This window comes from Mustelus asterias, unplaced genomic scaffold, assembly GCF_964213995.1.
Source record: "Mustelus asterias unplaced genomic scaffold, sMusAst1.hap1.1 HAP1_SCAFFOLD_2270, whole genome shotgun sequence".
NCBI classification, from domain to species: Eukaryota; Metazoa; Chordata; class Chondrichthyes; order Carcharhiniformes; family Triakidae; genus Mustelus; species Mustelus asterias.
In genome coordinates this window covers 40,965-59,565 of record NW_027592215.1, presented here as the reverse complement: position 1 = coordinate 59,565, position 18,601 = coordinate 40,965, and the positions used below count along the sequence as shown (strand labels likewise).

General features: G+C 49.4%; 1 protein-coding gene across 1 annotated transcript; it reads left to right on the top strand.

Annotated features, from left to right (window-relative positions):
• Positions 1 to 1,210: 1,210 nt before the first annotated feature.
• Positions 1,211 to 18,561, top strand: LOC144489519 (cytosolic 5'-nucleotidase 3-like). The gene is made up of 8 exons (XM_078207389.1): positions 1,211 to 1,400; positions 5,727 to 5,796; positions 9,154 to 9,200; positions 13,800 to 13,885; positions 14,825 to 14,914; positions 15,444 to 15,606; positions 16,383 to 16,583; positions 18,062 to 18,561. The coding sequence occupies exons 2-8, from the start codon at positions 5,745 to 5,747 to the stop codon at positions 18,197 to 18,199; spliced, it is 777 nt and encodes a 258-aa protein (XP_078063515.1). The 5' UTR covers positions 1,211 to 1,400; positions 5,727 to 5,744; the 3' UTR covers positions 18,200 to 18,561.
• Positions 18,562 to 18,601: the final 40 nt, after the last annotated feature.

The window sequence follows — 18,601 nt, the reverse complement described above, 5'->3', positions numbered from 1 at the left end:
GGGACCTCCACTGTACTCACAGTAAGAAGTCTCACAACACCAGGTTAAAGTCCAACAGGTTTATTTGGTAGCAAAAGCCACTAGCTTTCGGAGCGCTGCTCCTTCCCTGTAGCCAGTGAGGATACAAAGATTTCTCTCAAGGCCCCAGCAATTTCCTCCCTTGCCTCTCTCAGTATTCTGGGGTATATCCCATCAGGCCCTGGGGACTTGTCTACTTTAATGTTTCTCAAGAACCTCAATACCTCCTTTTTGATCTCAACATGACTCAAACTATCTACACATTCTTTCCCAGACTCATCATCCACCAAGTCCTTCTCTTTGGTGAATACTGACACAAAGTACTCATTTAATACCTCACCCATTTCCTTTGGCTCCACACATAGATTCCCTCCCCTGTCCTTGAGTGGGCCAACCCTCTCCCTGGCTACCCTCTTGCTCTTTATATATGTATAAAAAGCCTTGGGATTTTCCTTAATCCTGTTGGCCAATGCTTTTTCATGACCCCTTTTAGCCCTTCTTGCGCCTTGCTTAAGTTTCTATCTACTTTCCTTGTATTCCACACTTGCTTTGTGTGTTCCCAGCCTCCTAGCTTTGACAAATGCTTCCTTTTTCTCTTTGACTAGGCTCACAATATCTCTCACTATCCAAGGTTCCCAAAACTTACCATACTTATCCTTCATCCTTACAGGAATGTGCCGGTCCTGAATCCCTATCAACTTACACTTGGAAGCCTCCCACATGCCAGATATTGATTTGTCCCCAATCTACATTCTTCAGTTCCTGCCTAATATTGTTGTAGTTAGCCTTCCCCCAATTTAGCACCTTAACTTGAGGACTACACTTATCTTTATCCATCAGTACCTTAAAGCTTATTGAATTGTGGTCACTGTTCCCGAACTGCTCCCCTACTGAAACATCGACTACTTGGCTGGGCTCATTCCCCAATACCAGATCCAGTATGGCCGCTTCCTTAGTCGGACTATCTACATACTGTTTCAGGAAGCCCTCCTGGATGCTCCTTACAAATTCTGCTCCATCCACACCCAATTCATGAACAATCCTCTCTGAGATGCACAAGAATGATAACAGAATCATGTATTCCTGATGCCACTTGCAACCCTAAGCCATCAGAATCTAGAGCAGTATTTAATATAATAAAAAATAGTAAACTCTGTCCTTGGGTTTATCCCCCCCCCCCTCCCCCCCACGCCACCTCTCTGTTTATAAAGCAATGCTTTTTCTGTCTTTATCAGAGTGTTTGATTTAATATTCGCCAGATAACTGGTTTCATTTTCCTGCAGGTACCAGAATTAGAAAAATGCACAGTCCGTATCAAGGAACCAGAGCGTGTCAAAGAAATCATCTCTGCCCTCCGTGCTGGGGGAGCATCCAAACTTCAGGTATGTTTATAATGAGGGGCAGTTCTCAGGTTCCCCCACCTCACAGCTACAATGGTTAAAAGGTCTTTTAATTTTTAAAAAATGTACTCAATTTTGGGATGTGGCTATTGCTGCTGAGGTCAGCATTTACTGCCTGTTTCTCTTTCCCTTGAGAAGGTGATGGAGACCCTTCATAAACCGCTGATTACTGAGTCCTTAGTTACCTCAGTAGTTGGGTGCACACTCTGGGTGACCTCCAGTTACCCTGAATGGTAGGTTGATGACGCACAGCAGTCGGGAAACCTACACAACTGATTATAGGATGTGAACAATGTTCAGATTGGGCTGGGAAGTGGCAGGTGATAGCAGACAATGCCAGGCAGTGACAATTTCCAACAAGAAAGGTTTCCAAAATCAAACCATACAATATTTGTGAAGCTGAGCATTACCTGGGATAGAGCAGTTCCGTTTCCATTTCTGGCAAAAGATCAGAGACCTGAAACATTGACCAGAATTTTACATCTATTGAACAATTTTCTGCTTGTCGTTTGGGCAGAACATGGGCACCAATTGCGTTTTGGGCATTTCCTCATCCAAGGGCAGGATGAATGGTCCCCGGAGCAGCAACACTTTCCCTGTCAGTGCAGGTTCGACCACACAGTTCACCCTTACTTTCCTATCAGCTATTCAGCTACTCAAGCATTTCAGGATCTCATCTTCCCTTGCAGGCTTCCCTGAAGATTGTGCCATTGTAACCCTTCATTTGCAAGGCTTTGGTGATCTTCATCTGGTCTAATGGGTATAGTGTATTCTGATTTGATTTGACTTGATTTATTGTCAGATGTATTAGTATATAGTGAAAAGTATTGGTACTTGCGCGCTATACAGACAAAGCATACCGTCCATTGAGAAGGAAACGGGTGCAGAATGTCGTGTTAAAGTTATAGCTAGGGTGTAAAGAAAGATCAACTTAATACGAGGTAGATCCATTCAAAAGTCTGATGGCGGCCGGAAAGAAGCAGTTCTTGTGTTGGTGGGTTCGTGACCTCATACTTGTGCGTGCACAATCTGCCTTTGGCAAGGGGTGGGCCGTGGAGGCCGAGGAAAGTGCGGCACCTCCACAGACCCGGGAAGATGGCTCCGGTGCTGGGTCAGAGGAAGAAGCTGGGGTGAGGATGATGAAGCAGGCGACAGCAACGTGCAGTCAGGGCAGTGATGCACCGAACATGCAAACCCTCAGCTAAGAATCCAAAGCTTCACAGCCTTTTTCAACCAATGGCAAGATGTTATTACATGAGAGCCCAATCCAAAACGCCTGCACCATGCAATGCCATACGCTTATAGGCACCTATAGACAGCCCAGCCCCAACCCCACACCCCCAACCCCACCCACCCCCAACCTCCCAACTCCACCCCCACCCACACCCAACTCCACACACCCAACCCCACCCCCAACCCCACACCCCCAAACCCCCAACCCCACCCAACCCCACACCCCCAACCCCACCCACCCCCAACCCCACCCCCCACCCCACACCCCCAACCCCACACCCCCAACCCCACCCACCCCCAACCTCCCAACCCCACCCCCACCCACACCCAACCCCACCCCCACCCCCAACCCCACACCCCCAAACCCCCAACCCCACCCAACCCCACACCCCCAACCCCACCCAACCCCACACCCCCAACCCCACCCACCCCCAACCCCACACCCCCAACCCCACCCACACCCAACCCCACCCCCAACCCCACACCCCCAAACCCCCAACCCCACCCAAACCCACACCCCCAACCCCACCCACCCCCAACCCCACCCCCACCCACCCCCCACCCCACACCCCCAACCCCACACCCCCAACCCCACACCCCCAACCCCACCCACCCCCAACCCCACACCCCCAACCCCACCCACCCCCAACCCCACACCCCCAACCCCACCCACACCCAACCCCACCCCCCCAACACCACCCCACCCACACCCAACCCCACCCCCCCACCCCCCCAACCCCGCCCACACCCCCAACCCCGCCCACACCCAACCCCACCCACACCCAACCCAACCCCACACCCCCAACCCCACCCACACCCAACCCCACCCACACCCAACCCCACCCACACCCAGCCCCACACACCCAGCCCCACACACCCAGCCCCACACACCCAACCCCACCCACACCCAACCCCACCCACACCCAACACAACCCCACACCCCCAACCCCACCCACACCCAACCCCACACCCCCAACCCCACACCCACCCACACCCAACCCCACCCACACCCAACCCCACACCCCCAACCCCACCCCCACCCACACCCAACCCCAACCCCACCCACACCCAACCCAACCCCACACCCCCAACCCCACCCACACCCAACCCCACACACCCAACCCCACACCCCCAACCCAACCCCACACCCCCAACCCCACCCACACCCAACCCCACCCACACCCAACCCCACCCACACACAACCCCACCCACACCCAACCCCACCCACACCCAACCCCACCCAACCCCACACACCCAACCCCAACCCCACACCCAACACAACCCCACACACCCAACCCCACACACCCAACCCCACACACCCAACCCCACACACCCATAATCTCGCTGTTTTTAAACTCCATCCCTCTAGCAATGAAGGACAAAATTCCATTTGCCTTCTTAATTACCTGCTGCACCTACAATCCAACTCCTTGTGATTCACAACACTAGTTCCTAGTGTTGCGAATGCTGCAATGAAAAACTTAATTGAATCTGAATTCCCTGATGAATCTATTCCCTTCATAATCTTATGCTACTATACCGAGTGAGAATGATGCAGAATTAGTTCCAAGAGAAGAAGTGTCTTACTGAAATTGCAAATCATACTTCTAGGGTCAAGGACGACCAAATTCCAGAACACTGTATATAACCAAAGAGGAATAAACACTCTCCTGATCAACTTTCGTATTGACTGTGTATGATGATGATTAATGATGCATGGTACTGTGCCGAGAGTATTATTGATCTTATGTATAACATCATAGCAGTTTGTTGGCATGCCACAGAAGTAAAGGGGGAGGGATGTTACATATTGAAAAGGGTTGCAGGTTGCTTTAAGAGCTAATCACATGATTTGATGGTGATATTATTAGGATGTTTGCAGAAGCTGCTGTTTTATTTCAGTTTGTATTCTGTGCAGAGAACATCTCCTAGAATAAATCTGCTGTTGTTACTTTGAATCCACATGTTAAAACCCACAACCCCTAACATAGGACATTACATCCCTGCCCAGCCCGCTGGATATCCAGCATCTGCTGCCTGAGGGACGACTCCAGAGGTGTATCATCTGGCTCAGACTCCACACGGCCCTGGTCTCCTGCAGTGCCCCCACTGTCGGTGCCCTGGGACCCCTCTGCCAGCTCTTCACTCAAGTGTGATGTTTCCTCACCACTGCTCACTACTCTCGGAGCCAACAACCTAATGCCCTCCGACATGTGAGTTTCTGAGCTGGTGCCTGGTTCAGAGAGAGGGTGTGATGCTGGGGCAGGTGGGGTGTCTTCCTCATTGGGTACCGGGGGTCCTCGGGGGCGGGGGGGGGGAGTCCCGGGCACTGGCGGATGGTGTACCTCTCGGAGGAAGCAAGTTATCATTGTTTATTCGCTGTGGATGCCAGGCAGGCAGATACCACAATGGAGACAATCTGTGTGGTGCCATCTGCCCTGCAGCTTCATGAAGCAGTGTCACTGCAACATTGCCATTTGAAATGAGAGGGCCCAGTGGTGTTTGCTGTACCCGCTGCACGAGAATCTCTGTACAGCACTCTTACCTTCAGCCGTGATCCCCGCGAGCTGTGGAGTTAGCTGGACTGTCGAAATCTAACTCCGGTTCCTGGCTCTCAAACCCGGTGTGGATGCTCAGGTTTGGCACACCCCCCTGCCCTTGCTCTTCACTCTGATACATTCTGGCTTCCCTTCCCCTGAAAGTGATACATATAGATTGCATCATTAGTGTGCCCTCACTCTGGCCATCCAACCATCCTCCACCTCCTGTGGCCTCTCCCCTCCCAAATGCGATGGTTCATTCAGGAAGACGGCTCATCACCATTTCAGGGGAAGCTGGGATTGGGCAATAACTGTTGGCCTTGCCAATGACTCTCACATCCTGTGAATCAAATGAAAGTCAGACGCTCCGTTCATGTAGAGTCCGATGTGAATAACTCACATTGTCCGGGAGGTATCTTTGTTTGATTCTGTCCTTTGTACTTGTCATGAGTTAAATACAAGTCACACCATGTAGATCGTTCTGTGAGGCGCCTGCGAAATCTGCTCTGCTGATCGACCACTCTTTCTGTTTCAGGTTATCACAGATTTTGATATGACCTTAACTTGTTTTGCCAACAAAGGCAAGAGACGCTCTACCTGCCACAGTGAGTATTGTCCACTCCTGTCCCAGTGACGCACTGTCCCTCCTGTCCCAGTGACGCACTGTCCCCCCTGTCCCCGTGACGCACTGTCCCCCCTGTCCCAGTGATGTACTGTCCACTCCTGTCCCCGTGACGCACTGTCCCCCCTGTCCCCGTGACGCTCTGTCCCTCCTGTCCCCGTGACGCTCTGTCCCTCCTGTCCCCGTGACGCACTGTCCCTCCTGTCCCCGTGACGCACTGTCCCTCCTGTCCCCGTGACGCACTGTCCCTCCTGTCCCCGTGACGCACTGTCCCCCCTGTCCCAGTGACGCACTGTCCACTCCTGTCCCAGTGATGTACTGTCCCTCCTGTCCCCGTGACGCACTGTCCCCCCTGTCCCCGTGACGCACTGTCCCTCCTGTCCCCGTGACGCACTGTCCCCCCTGTCCCCGTGACGCACTGTCCCCCCTGTCCCCGTGACGCACTGTCCCCCCTGTCCCCGTGACGCACTGTCCCCCCTGTCCCCGTGACGCACTGTCCCCCCTGTCCCCGTGACGCACTGTCCCCCCTGTCCCAGTGACGCACTGTCCCTCCTGTCCCAGTGACGCACTGTCCCCCCTGTCCCCGTGACGCACTGTCCCTCCTGTCCCCGTGACGCACTGTCCCTCCTGTCCCCGTGACGCACTGTCCCTCCTGTCCCCGTGACGCACTGTCCCTCCTGTCCCCGTGACGCACTGTCCCTCCTGTCCCCGTGACGCACTGTCCCTCCTGTCCCCGTGACGCACTGTCCCTCCTGTCCCAGTGACGCACTGTCCCTCCTGTCCCCGTGACGCACTGTCCCTCCTGTCCCCGTGACGCACTGTCCCCCCTGTCCCAGTGACGCACTGTCCCTCCTGTCCCCGTGACGCACTGTCCCTCCTGTCCCCGTGACGCACTGTCCCTCCTGTCCCCGTGACGCACTGTCCCTCCTGTCCCCGTGACGCACTGTCCCTCCTGTCCCCGTGACGCACTGTCCCTCCTGTCCCAGTGACGCACTGTCCACTCCTGTCCCCGTGACGCACTGTCCCTCCTGTCCCCGTGACGCACTGTCCACTCCTGTCCCCGTGACGCACTGTCCCTCCTGTCCCAGTGACGCACTGTCCACTCCTGTCCCCGTGACGCACTGTCCCTCCTGTCCCAGTGACGCACTGTCCCTCCTGTCCCCGTGACGCACTGTCCCTCCTGTCCCCGTGACGCACTGTCCCTCCTGTCCCCGTGACGCACTGTCCCTCCTGTCCCCGTGACGCTCTGTCCCTCCTGTCCCCGTGACGCACTGTCCCTCCTGTCCCAGTGACGCACTGTCCACTCCTGTCCCCGTGACGCACTGTCCCTCCTGTCCCCGTGACGCACTGTCCACTCCTGTCCCCGTGACGCTCTGTCCCTCCTGTCCCAGTGACGCACTGTCCACTCCTGTCCCCGTGACGCACTGTCCACTCCTGTCCCCGTGACGCACTGTCCCTCCTGTCCCAGTGACGCACTGTCCACTCCTGTCCCCGTGACGCACTGTCCCTCCTGTCCCCGTGACGCACTGTCCCTCCTGTCCCCGTGACGCTCTGTCTACGGCTGCCACAGGTATTGTCTGAGGAAGGGTTCATTTCAGGAGAATGGTGAGTCCCCAGAGTAGAGGATGTGTTTGGGGGACTGTGTAGAGGGAGCTTTACACTGTACCTAACCCCGTGCTGTACCTGTCCTGGGAGTGTTTGATGGGGACAGTGTAGAGGGAGCTTTACTCTGTATCTAACCCCATGCTGTACCTGTCCTGGGAGTGTTTGATGGGGACAGTGTAGAGGGAGCTTTACTCTGTATCTAACCCCATGCTGTACCTGTCCTGGGAGTGTTTGATGGGGACTCTGTAGAGGGAGCTTTACTCTGTATCTAACCCCGTGCTGTACCTGTCCTGGGAGTGTTTGATGGGGACAGTGTAGAGGGAGCTTTACTCTGTATCTAACCCCATGCTGTACCTGTCCTGGGAGTGTTTGATGGGGACTCTGTAGAGGGAGCTTTACTCTGTATCTAACCCCGTGCTGTACCTGTCCTGGGAGTGTTTGATGGGGACAGTGTAGAGGGAGCTTTACTCTGTGTCTAACCCCGTGCTGTACCTGTCCTGGGAGTGTTTGATGGGGACAGTGTAGAGGGAGCTTTACTCTGTATCTAACCCCGTGCTGTACCTGTCCTGGGAGTGTTTGATGGGGACTCTGTAGAGGGAGCTTTACTCTGTATCTAACCCCGTGCTGTACCTGTCCTGGGAGTGTTTGATGGGGACTCTGTAGCGGGAGCTTTACTCTGTATCTAACCCCGTGCTGTACCTGTCCTGGGAGTGTTTGATGGGGACAGTGTAGAGGGAGCTTTACTCTGTGTCTAACCCTAGACTGTACCTGTCCTGGGAGTGTTTGATGGGGACAGTGTAGAGGGAGCTTTACTCTGTATCTAACCCCGTGCTGTACCTGTCCTGGGAGTGTTTGATGGGGACTCTGTAGAGGGAGCTTTACTCTGTATCTAACCCCGTGCTGTACCTGTCCTGGGAGTGTTTGATGGGGACAGTGTAGAGGGAGCTTTACTCTGTGTCTAACCCTAGACTGTACCTGTCCTGGGAGTGTTTGATGGGGACAGTGTAGAGGGAGCTTTACTCTGTATCTAACCCCGTGCTGTACCTGTCCTGGGAGTGTTTGATGGGGACTCTGTAGAGGGAGCTTTACTCTGTATCTAACCCCGTGCTGTACCTGTCCTGGGAGTGTTTGATGGGGACAGTGTAGAGGGAGCTTTACTCTGTATCTAACCCCATGCTGTACCTGTCCTGGGAGTGTTTGATGGGGACAGTGTAGAGGGAGCTTTACTCTGTGTCTAACCCTAGACTGTACCTGTCCTGGGAGTGTTTGATGGGGACAGTGTAGAGGGAGCTTTACTCTGTATCTAACCCCGTGCTGTACCTGTCCTGGGAGTGTTTGATGGGGACAGTGTAGAGGGAGCTTTACTCTGTATCTAACCCCGTGCTGTACCTGTCCTGGGAGTGTTTGATGGGGACAGTGTAGAGGGAGCTTTACCCTGTATCTAACCCCGTGCTGTACCTGTCCTGGGAGTGTTTGATGGGGACAGTGTAGAGGGAGCTTTACTCTGTATCTAACCCCGTGCTGTACCTGTCCTGGGAGTGTTTGATTCTAACTCCAGGGCAAAAGGGACAAAGTTCTGTTTCTAACACTGATATTGTCTCAGTGAGTACATAATATTCCAGAAAGTTTAAAGGAATCTGCTCAAGGAACAGTGTAAATGAACTGAACTGCTTAACGTGAAGTCGAGGCCATCTGTTTGGTTGTAACATCGTTTATGTATTTTGGATTTTTACAGATATTATTCATGACAGCAAGTTAATTAGTGACGAATGCAAGACAGAGGTAACTGGTATCTCCATTTTACAGATGCACTTATACTGTGGCTTTCACCATAATTTGGAATTTAAAGGAGCTTCTAAGAGATGGAATTGTCACAAAGATGTGATGAATCCATCCTTGCGCAGGGTAGATTGCCCTGAGTGCATGGGGCAGTGCAGTGGGTCCAGAATATCCCACCTAGCTGCTGTCATTTTCATTTCAATTTCCTGCCCTCTTTATCTTATTTTGCAAGCAAATATAATAAGGGAATATCGGTGATGAGGGGGGATTTTAATCTGCACACAGATTGGGGAAATCAAATTAGCCACAATGCCGTAGAGGAGGAATTCCTGGAGTGTATACGGGATGGTTTTCTTGACCAATATGTGGAGGAACCAACTAGAGAGCAGGCCATCTTAGACTGGGTACTGTGTAATGAGAAGGGAATCATTGCCAATCTAGCTGTGCGAGACCCCTTGGGAATGAGCGACCATAACATGATAGAATTTTTTATCAAGATGGAGAGTGAAGTAGTTGATTCGGAGACTAGGGGTGCTGAATCTTAATAAAGGAAACTATGAGGCGTGAGTTGGCCTTGATAGATTGGGGAGAGTTACTTAAAGGGATGACAGTGGATAGACAATGGCAAACATTTCAGGAACGCCTGGGGGAACTGCAGCAACTGTTTATTCCTGTCTGGCACAAAAGCAAAATGGTAAGAGGGCCAATCCATGGATTATAAAGAAAATTAGAGAGAGTATCCGATCTAAGGAAGAAGCGTATGGATTGGCCAAGAGAAGTAATAGGTCTGAGGATTGGGAGCAGGTTAGAATTCAGCAAAGAAGGACCAAGGGATTGATTAAGAAAGGGAAAATACAGTACGAAAGTAAGCTTGCAGGGAACATAAAGATCGACACTAAGAGTTTCTATAGATACGTGAAGAGAAAGAGGTCGGTGAAGACAAATGTAGGTCCCCTACAGACAGAAACGGGGGAATGTATAATCGGGGACAAAGAAATGGCCGAGCAACTGAATACATACTTTGGTTCTGTCTTCACAAAAGAGGACACAAATCAGATGCCAGAAATGTTGGAGAATGCAAGATTTAGTGAGAGGGAAGAACTGAGGGAAATCAATATTAGTAGAGAAATGGTGCTGGGAAAGTTGATGGGATTGAAGGCGGATAAATCCCCAGGGTCTGATAATCTACATCCCAGAGTACTTAAGGAAGTGGCTCTAGAAATAGTGGATGCATTGGTGGTCAACCTCCCAGATTCTATAGACTCTGGAACAGTCGCTGCAGATTGGAGGGTAGTGAATGTCACTCCAATATTCAAAAAGGGAGGCAGAGAGAAAACAGGGAATTATAGACCAGTAAACTTAACATCGGTAGTGGGGAAAAGATTCGAATCCATTGTCAAGGATATTAAAGCTGGGCATTTAGAAAGCAGTGGCAGGATCAGACAGAGTCAGCATGGATTTATGAAGGGGAAATCATGCTTGACAAATCTGTTGGAATTCTTTGAAGATGTAACTGGTGGAGTTGACAAGGGGGAACCAGTCGATGTGGTTCATTTGGACTTTCAGAAAGCGTTTGACAGTGTCCCGCATAAGACATTATTGTGCAAAATTAAAGCGCATGGAATTGGGGGAAGTGTGTTGAGATGGATAGAAAACTGGTTGGCAGAGAGGAAACAAAGAGTAGGAATTAATGGGTGCTTTTCAAATTGGCAGGCAGTAACTAGTGGGCTGCTACAGGGATCGGTGCTGGGACCCCAGCTATTAACAATATCTATTAATGATTTAGATGAGGGAACAAAATGTAACATCTCAAAGTTTGCAGATGAAACCAAGTTGGGTGGGAGGCTGAACTGTGACGAGGATGCAGAGATCCTTCAGCATGATCTGGACAGGTTGGGTGAGTGGGCTAATCAATGACAGATGCAGTATAATCTGGATAAGTGTGAGGTTATTCACTTTGGAAGCAAAAACAAGAAGGCAGATTACTACCTGAATGGGTGTAAATTGGGAGAGGGGAGTGTGCAGCAGGACCTGGGTGTCCTTGTGCACCAGTCACTGAAGGTAAGCATGCAGATGCAGCAGGTGATAAAGAAGGCAAATGGTATGTTGGCCTTCATTGTGAGAGGTTTCGAGTACAGGAGCAGGGATGTGTTGTTGCAATTATACACGGCCTTGGTGAGGCCACACCTAGAGTATTGTGTGCAGTTTTGGTCTCCTTTTCTGAGGAAGGATGTTCTTGCTCTCGAGGGAGCACAGCGAAGGTTTACCAGGCTGATTCCGGGGATGGCGGGACTGATGTATGAGGAGATATTGACTAGGTTAGGATTGTTTTCGCTGGAGTTCAGGCGAATGAGGGGGGATCTCATCGAGATTTATAAAATTCTAACAGGTTTGGATAGGATAGATGCAGGGAGGATGTTCCCGATGGTGGGGGAGTCCAGAACCAGGGGTCACAGTCTGAGGATTCGGGGTAGACCATTTAGGACAGAGGTGAGGAAACATTTCTTCACCCAAAGAGTGGTGAGCCTGTGGAATTCATTACCACAGGAAGTAGTTGATGCCAAAACATTGAATGCATTCAAGAGGCGGCTGGATACAGCACTTGGGGCGAATGGGATCAAAGATTATGGGGAGAAAACAGGATCAGGCTATTGAGTTGGATGATCAGCCATAATCGTGATGAATGGTGGAGCAGGCTCGAAGGGCCGAATGGCCTCCTCCTGCTCCTATCTCCTATGTTTCTATAATACTTCCTTTTAAATATCTTAGTTTATTATGGATCAGTCTGTTCTTGAATCTCACGGGTTTGGTGTAAAACCTTAAACTGGCATTGCACTGGCTTCCTCTTCCTGGATAAAGAATTGTTCCCTTTACACTCTGTCAACTCTTCATTATTTGGAACACTCTGACCAGATCATCCTTTAACCTCCTGGGAGTGGAACCAAAGTTTACCCACTCTCAACCTCAGGCATGAGGTGGGAGGGTATATGTGTAAGTAGCTTAATGAGTGGAATCCAGCACAGAATCCCGACAGTGTGTCGAAATCTCGACTTCCGAGTTTGACTTTAACACAAACACACATTAACACAACATACTTAACTGACAGATTGTCTTTATTTTACTTGCTAGCAAGGGCTTGACACAATGGGTCAGAGATACCACTCCACCGGACAAAGAAAATCATCCTGGTTTATACAGTTCTGCAGCTCACAGTCAGTTGGACACAATCCAATCAAAAGTGTTACAAATGACATACTTTATATATTGATCCAATAGAAAAAATACTGAACCACCCTGATCTATGAGATCACGATAAATTCGTAGGTTCCCCAATATATCATCCCTAAATCTGTCCTCTAGTCTCTTAGTCAGACATCATGTCTCTATTTTTGATAGCAGCCTCACAAAGCATCTTCACTAAAACAGTCTCACATGGGCATCCTTTAATTGATAAAGGGGGGCCTACAAAAGCCATTAGTATTTTTTGGCCTTGTCAGTGAAGTTAACTGAATCCCTAAGGAATGTGGTCAACTCAACTTGCCTTCAGGATATTCCCTGATTATAGCCTTGATAAGTTTGTTTATTGCCAACATAATGAAACACGTGTATATATTGCTTATCAATTCAGTGACTGAGCTTTTTATTACTACCCACAATGTTGAGGAGTGTCATCATGTTACCATTAATTCCTGTCAGTTCCCACTAAGTCCCCGACCATAACTCTTTCATTGGCTGTGACATTAATATCTTTCTGACTCTGTTTTGATGAGAAACTGTGAAGACAGCTTCATTAAAACTCACTCTTGTATCAGTTGTTTCTGATAAGGCATCTGGTGAGGTCCTTTATGGCCTTGTGATTCCAACAGTTGGGTGCTTTAAAGATCTGTATCTAACATATGTTTAGTATCAAAGGGGCACTCTGTAACTGTGCATCTAAGTTTCTTTGTTTAACTTCTAAAAATGTATAGAAGATATATTTATTTTTATGGACTAATGAAAGGTATTACTCATACCTTTAAAACTACAAAGTATTTAAAACACCGAATTACAATTACTAACAAACTTGCTCCCTATTGAGAAAGTGAATTCTATATCTAAGTTGATTAAACAAAACCCCAGCAGAGCCTGGCAGTTTTATAGTCGCCCTTTTCTTTTCTATCTTTCTACAAGTGCAGAAGGAGGCCATTCGGCCCATCGTGTCTGCACCAACAACAATCCCACCCCAGGCCCTGTGCCTCTCACCCCAATATTTACCCCCTTATTCCCTCTAACCTACACATCCCTGGACACTAAGGGGCAACTTAGAATGGCCAGTCAACCTAACCTGGACATCTTTGGAGTGTGGGGAAAAACCGGAGCACCCGGAGGAAACCCACGCAGACACGGGGAGAACGTGCAAATACCACACAGACAGTGACCCGAGGCCAGAATCGAACTCAGGTTCCTGGAGCTGCGAGGCAGCAGTGCTAACCACTGTGCCACCGAGCCACCCAAGGGAGCCTCACCCATTCCCACCCCGGGGGGACCATGGAGGTGACAGTGGTAATTGAAGAAGAGAAACTCCACGTTATTCCAATAATAATTCTCCCCCTCTCATTACAGCTGAAGAACCTTCTCAACATTTACTATCCCATTGAGATCGACCCCACTCGCAGCATCGAGGAGAAGTTACCCCAGATGATTGAGTGGTGAGTCGTGACCCTCAGACTTTCCTTCTGCTCTTAATCTAACTCCATCCAGGCGCACACAGCACAATGGCCTCAGCTTCAGGATGCATCGGGGTATCCACTGCGACGGGTAGAACATGCTCAGGAAGTATGGGTGAGGGGAGGGATGTTGTATTTGGCCTCAGCACCTCTGGGTTAGGAAGATAGTACAGTACAATTGCCAATGCTGATAGCTCTCTGTGACCCCAGCTGCTCTGTGGGGGTCAGTACCACCTGAACAGCTGCATTGTCTGAGAGCTCTAGGGGAGGGAGGGGGGATTATTTCTGCTCTTCCCCCATTCCTGCTTCTAGGTTGATGCGATGCACAGTTACCAGTTTGGGTTTTGTATAGCAGGAGATTAAATAAATCTGCAGATTTTCTTTTTTATTCAGTCATTCATATTAACACAATTTAGATAAGTTTTTTTTTCCAATTCATTTTGGGTTGTGTGTACCCGGCTGGCATTGATATTATTACCCATCCCCAAATTGTCCCTTGAGAAGGTGGTGGTGAGCTGCCTTTTTGAATTGCTGCAGTTCCTGTGGTGTAGGTACACACACAGTGCTGTTAGGGAGGGGGTTCCAGGATTTTGACCCAACGACAGTGAAAGAATGGCCGACATATTTCCAAATCAGGCTGGTGAGTGACTTGGAGAGGAACTTCCAGGTGATGGTGTTCCCATGCATCTGCTGCCCTTGTCTTTCTGGATGGCGGAAATCATGATTTGGAAGGTGCTGTCCAAGGAGCCTTGGTGAGTTGCTGCAGTGCATCTTGTAGATGGTACGCACGGCTGCCACTGTGTGCAGTGGTGGAATGTTCATGATCAAAGAGATGGCGTCAGCCTCCCGAGCGTTGTTGCAAGTCTGGAGTAACTGGAAACAATAACATTCTGTCTCTGGGATCTGTGTTCTCTCCCGCAGGTGGACAAAGGTCCACGAGCTGCTGGTCGGGCAGAAGATCCAAAAGAGCAAGCTGGCTGAAACTGTGATGGAATCAGAAGCTCAGCTGAGGTAGGAGCGATCGATCCATTGTGTGTCGTGTAGTTTAGCTCCCAGTTGGTTGCACTCTCGCGTCCTCCAGAGAATTGAGGCTGACAATGTCAGTGCAGGAGTGAGGGAGTGCAACATTGTCAAAGCTGTTGTTTTTTGAGTAAGACAATAGACTGAGACCCAAAGATCCCATGGCCCTATTCCGAAGGCGAGCGGGAGACTTCTCCCAGGTGTCCTGGTCAATATTTCTCCCACAATCAACATTGACAAATCAAATGATCCGATCATGATCACATTGCCATTGGTGGGAGCTTGCTGTGCACCATTTGGCTGCCATGTTCCCTACATTATAACAATGACTACACTTCCAAAGATGCCATTGCTAGTAAAGCGCTTTGGGACATCCAGAGACTATGAAATGCACTATATAAATGCAAGTTAGTTAGTTTTCTTCCATTTCATTCAGCTGTCCATTGAGTTAATGCAGCTGTCCAATTAGCAAGCGGCTATGTGTGTGAAAATCCTGGGATATTGCTGCTTTCTCCCACAGGGATGGATACAGGACTTTCTTTGATCGACTTCACAAAAACAACGTTCCTGTCTTCATATTCTCGGCTGGCGTTGGCGACATTCTGGAGGAAATCATCCGGCAGGTTGGCGTGTATCACCAAAACGTCACCGTGGTGTCAAATTTCATGGACTTTGATGAGAATGTGAGTGAGTGAGTGAGGCTGTGGCTTCCTGTGTTGAGGTGAGGCTCATGTGTGGTGGGAGGGACGGGGCCACGGAGGGACGGGGCCACGGAGGGACGGGGCCGCGGAGGGACGCGGCCGCGGAGGGACGGGGCCGCGGAGGGACGGGGCCGCGGAGGGACGGGGACGGGAGGTCTGGGGAGCTGTTTCTGGGGCTGGTTTGAGCTGGGATTTCAGGAGTCTCCACCACCAAGTTTACAATGAGTGTGGATGATGGAGTTGTTGAGTTGTCAGTGTCCACAAATGGAATATGGAAGTGTCAGGATTTAGTACCACAGCAGGGAGGTGGAAAAACTACTGACTGGGGGAAAATAAGTGTACAATTCCTGGTTAGAAACTTAAACACAACATTCCAACTGGTTTTATCTTTCTCCTTTAGGTGGGGATGGTTTCTGTGAGCTAAACTTTGGGCAGTTGTTCTATTGGTTTTTGCACAAAAAAAATTAAACTCAACATAGACCGGAACTGCTTCCCAGGCCGCGGGAAATGCCAGTGGCCTCAATATCCCAGCACTGGATACATTGATTGTGGGATCTTGCTGTGTCATTTGGGCTGCCAACTTTTGTACTTGACAGCAGTGACTGCATTACACTGGCTCTGAGGTGTCCTGAGATTCTGAAAGACACGATGCAAAGAGTTGAACATGAGTGCAGCTTCAGATAGGGCTGAACTGCAAGGGGCAGTGACACCTGTCTTGGTTACCAGGTTATTGTGTGTTTGTTTTAATTCTCACTCAGGGTGTTCTGCAAGGATTTAAAGGGGAGATGATCCACATTTACAATAAGCGTGAAGGCGCTCTGCGGAACACAGAACACTTCCAGCATCTGACGGAACGCTGTAATGTTATCCTCCTGGGAGACTCACTGGGAGATCTCAGCATGGCTGACGGAGTACAGACACTGGAGAACATCCTGAAGATTGGATTTCTCAATGACAAGGTGAGAGAGCGGTGCACATTGCTGCCTTTGCTCTTGTCAGGGAGATTCAGTCAGTGATTTGTCACTTGGTTAACACTGACGGAGGATTCGGAACTGGAGGTCGATGCAACGTTCGATATCATTCACCCTATTGACAATGCACATCCCTTATTACCCTCAGCTCGCAAAAACTTACCGTCCTCGGATTTAAAATTACTAATCGAGTGCACGCTGACTTCCACCCTCTGCATTTTGTGAATAGCCTGGTTCTGTTTTAAGGTTCTCACCCCTTTTTCTCGACAAATCGGTTTGTTTCTGCATAGAAACATAGAAAATAGGAATGGGAGGAGGCCATTCAGCCCTTCGAGCCTGCTCCACCATTCATTATGATCATGGCTGATCATTGAACTCAGTAACCTATTCCTGCTTTCCCCCCCATATCCTTCGATCCCCTTCGCTCCAAGAGCTATGTCTAACTCCTTCTTGAAAACATACCATGTTTTGGCCTCAACAACTTTGTGTTAGCGAGTTCCACAGACTGACCACTCTCTGGGTGAAGAAATTTCTCCTCGTCTCTCTCCTAAATGGAGAGCCTGTATCCTCAGACCGTGACCCCTGGTTTTGGACACCCCCAGCATCGGAAACATCCTTCCTGCATCTACCCTATCTAATCCTGTTAGAATTTTATAGATTTTTATGAGTTCCCCCCTCATTCTTCTGAACTCCAGTGAATATAATCCTAACTGACTCAATCTTTCTTCATACATTGGGCCTGAGATCCCAGCAATCAGCCTGGTAAATGTTTGCTGTACTCCCTCTAGCACAAGAACATCTTTCCTCAGATAAGGAGACCAAAACTGCATGCAACCTACCCTCTAACACTCCTAAAAACCTCACTCAATTAGCAGACTGTTTCCTGAAACTTGCTGGGGTACAGTTAAATAATAGATGCTGGGTCTTGCTCAAGATGTGGAGATGCCAGCATTGGACTGGGGTAGGCACAGTAAGAAGTCTCACAACACCAGGTTAAAGTCCAACAGGTTTTTTGGTAACACGAGCTTTCGGAGTGTCGCTCCTTCTTCAGGTGAGTGAGCAACACTCCGAAAGCTTGTGCTACCAAATAAACCTGTTGGACTTTAACCTGGTGTTGTGAGTCTTGCTCAAGAAGCCATTCCTTTCCTCATGTGCCCAGACAGACATATATTTGACTAGGGTAGGCATCGCTGTCAGCATCCAATCCTTTCTTACCCAAATTCAAGTGCTCACTCTGCATGGGTCAGGAGCTGGAATGTGGACTGATATTTATCTGAAACATCGGGGTGACTGAAACCAGGGCAAGGCTGGCATGCCCTTGGTTAATTTAGCACAGAGCTGGTATCCCCGGCCTGCAAAGCTCAGAACTAGTGTGAGGATGTTTATCCACTGAAGATAATTCATTGTAGATTCTCAGATTAAACTCGCACACCTTTCCATGTTCAGTATCTTTGTTTCTCCTACAGGTCGAACAGCTCCTGGACAAATACCTGGCATCTTACGACATTGTCCTCGTGAGTGACGAAACCTTGGATGTAGCCAATGGAATTCTGCAGCATGTTCTTGAACCTGGTCAATTGTCAAATTGCTGTCAGAACAATTAGGCATCCTGAAAGCACCAATGGTGGCTCAGCTTGGGTCAGTTATCTGGAGGTTCGATTACCATGGTGTGTGATGCACAAACAAGGCAACGTTTGCTAAGTGTCAGAACTCACCCTTGTCCATAGTCCAGCGTAGTGTTTTAAAACAAGTGTGGTGTATCTACAGAATATACCTCAGAACATTAGCCTCAGAGAATCTACTTCCTTCAGTATTCTCTCTGTTCCTTTGTGTAGATAAATTGTGTTCGTAAAAACATTCACAGATACAACTGAAGGAGGTTTTTAAACTTGCTGACTCCTTCACACTGCTATCACAGTCTCACACTACAAAGTTCTGATTTTAAATAAAATATGTGCAACATGAATCAGCCCAAGTCTTTACTGTTTATATACTCTGGGGTCGAA

Excerpts from the sequence above, each read along its gene's own strand:
- LOC144489519 (XM_078207389.1), top strand. The coding sequence starts at position 5,745 with ATGACCTTAACTTGTTTTGCCAACAAAGGCAAGAGACGCTCTACCTGC. Across the intron at positions 13,886-14,824 it reads TTACCCCAGATGATTGAGTG|GTGGACAAAGGTCCACGAGC; the intron begins GTGAGTCGTGAC and ends TCTCTCCCGCAG. Across the intron at positions 16,584-18,061 it reads TTGGATTTCTCAATGACAAG|GTCGAACAGCTCCTGGACAA; the intron begins GTGAGAGAGCGG and ends TTTCTCCTACAG.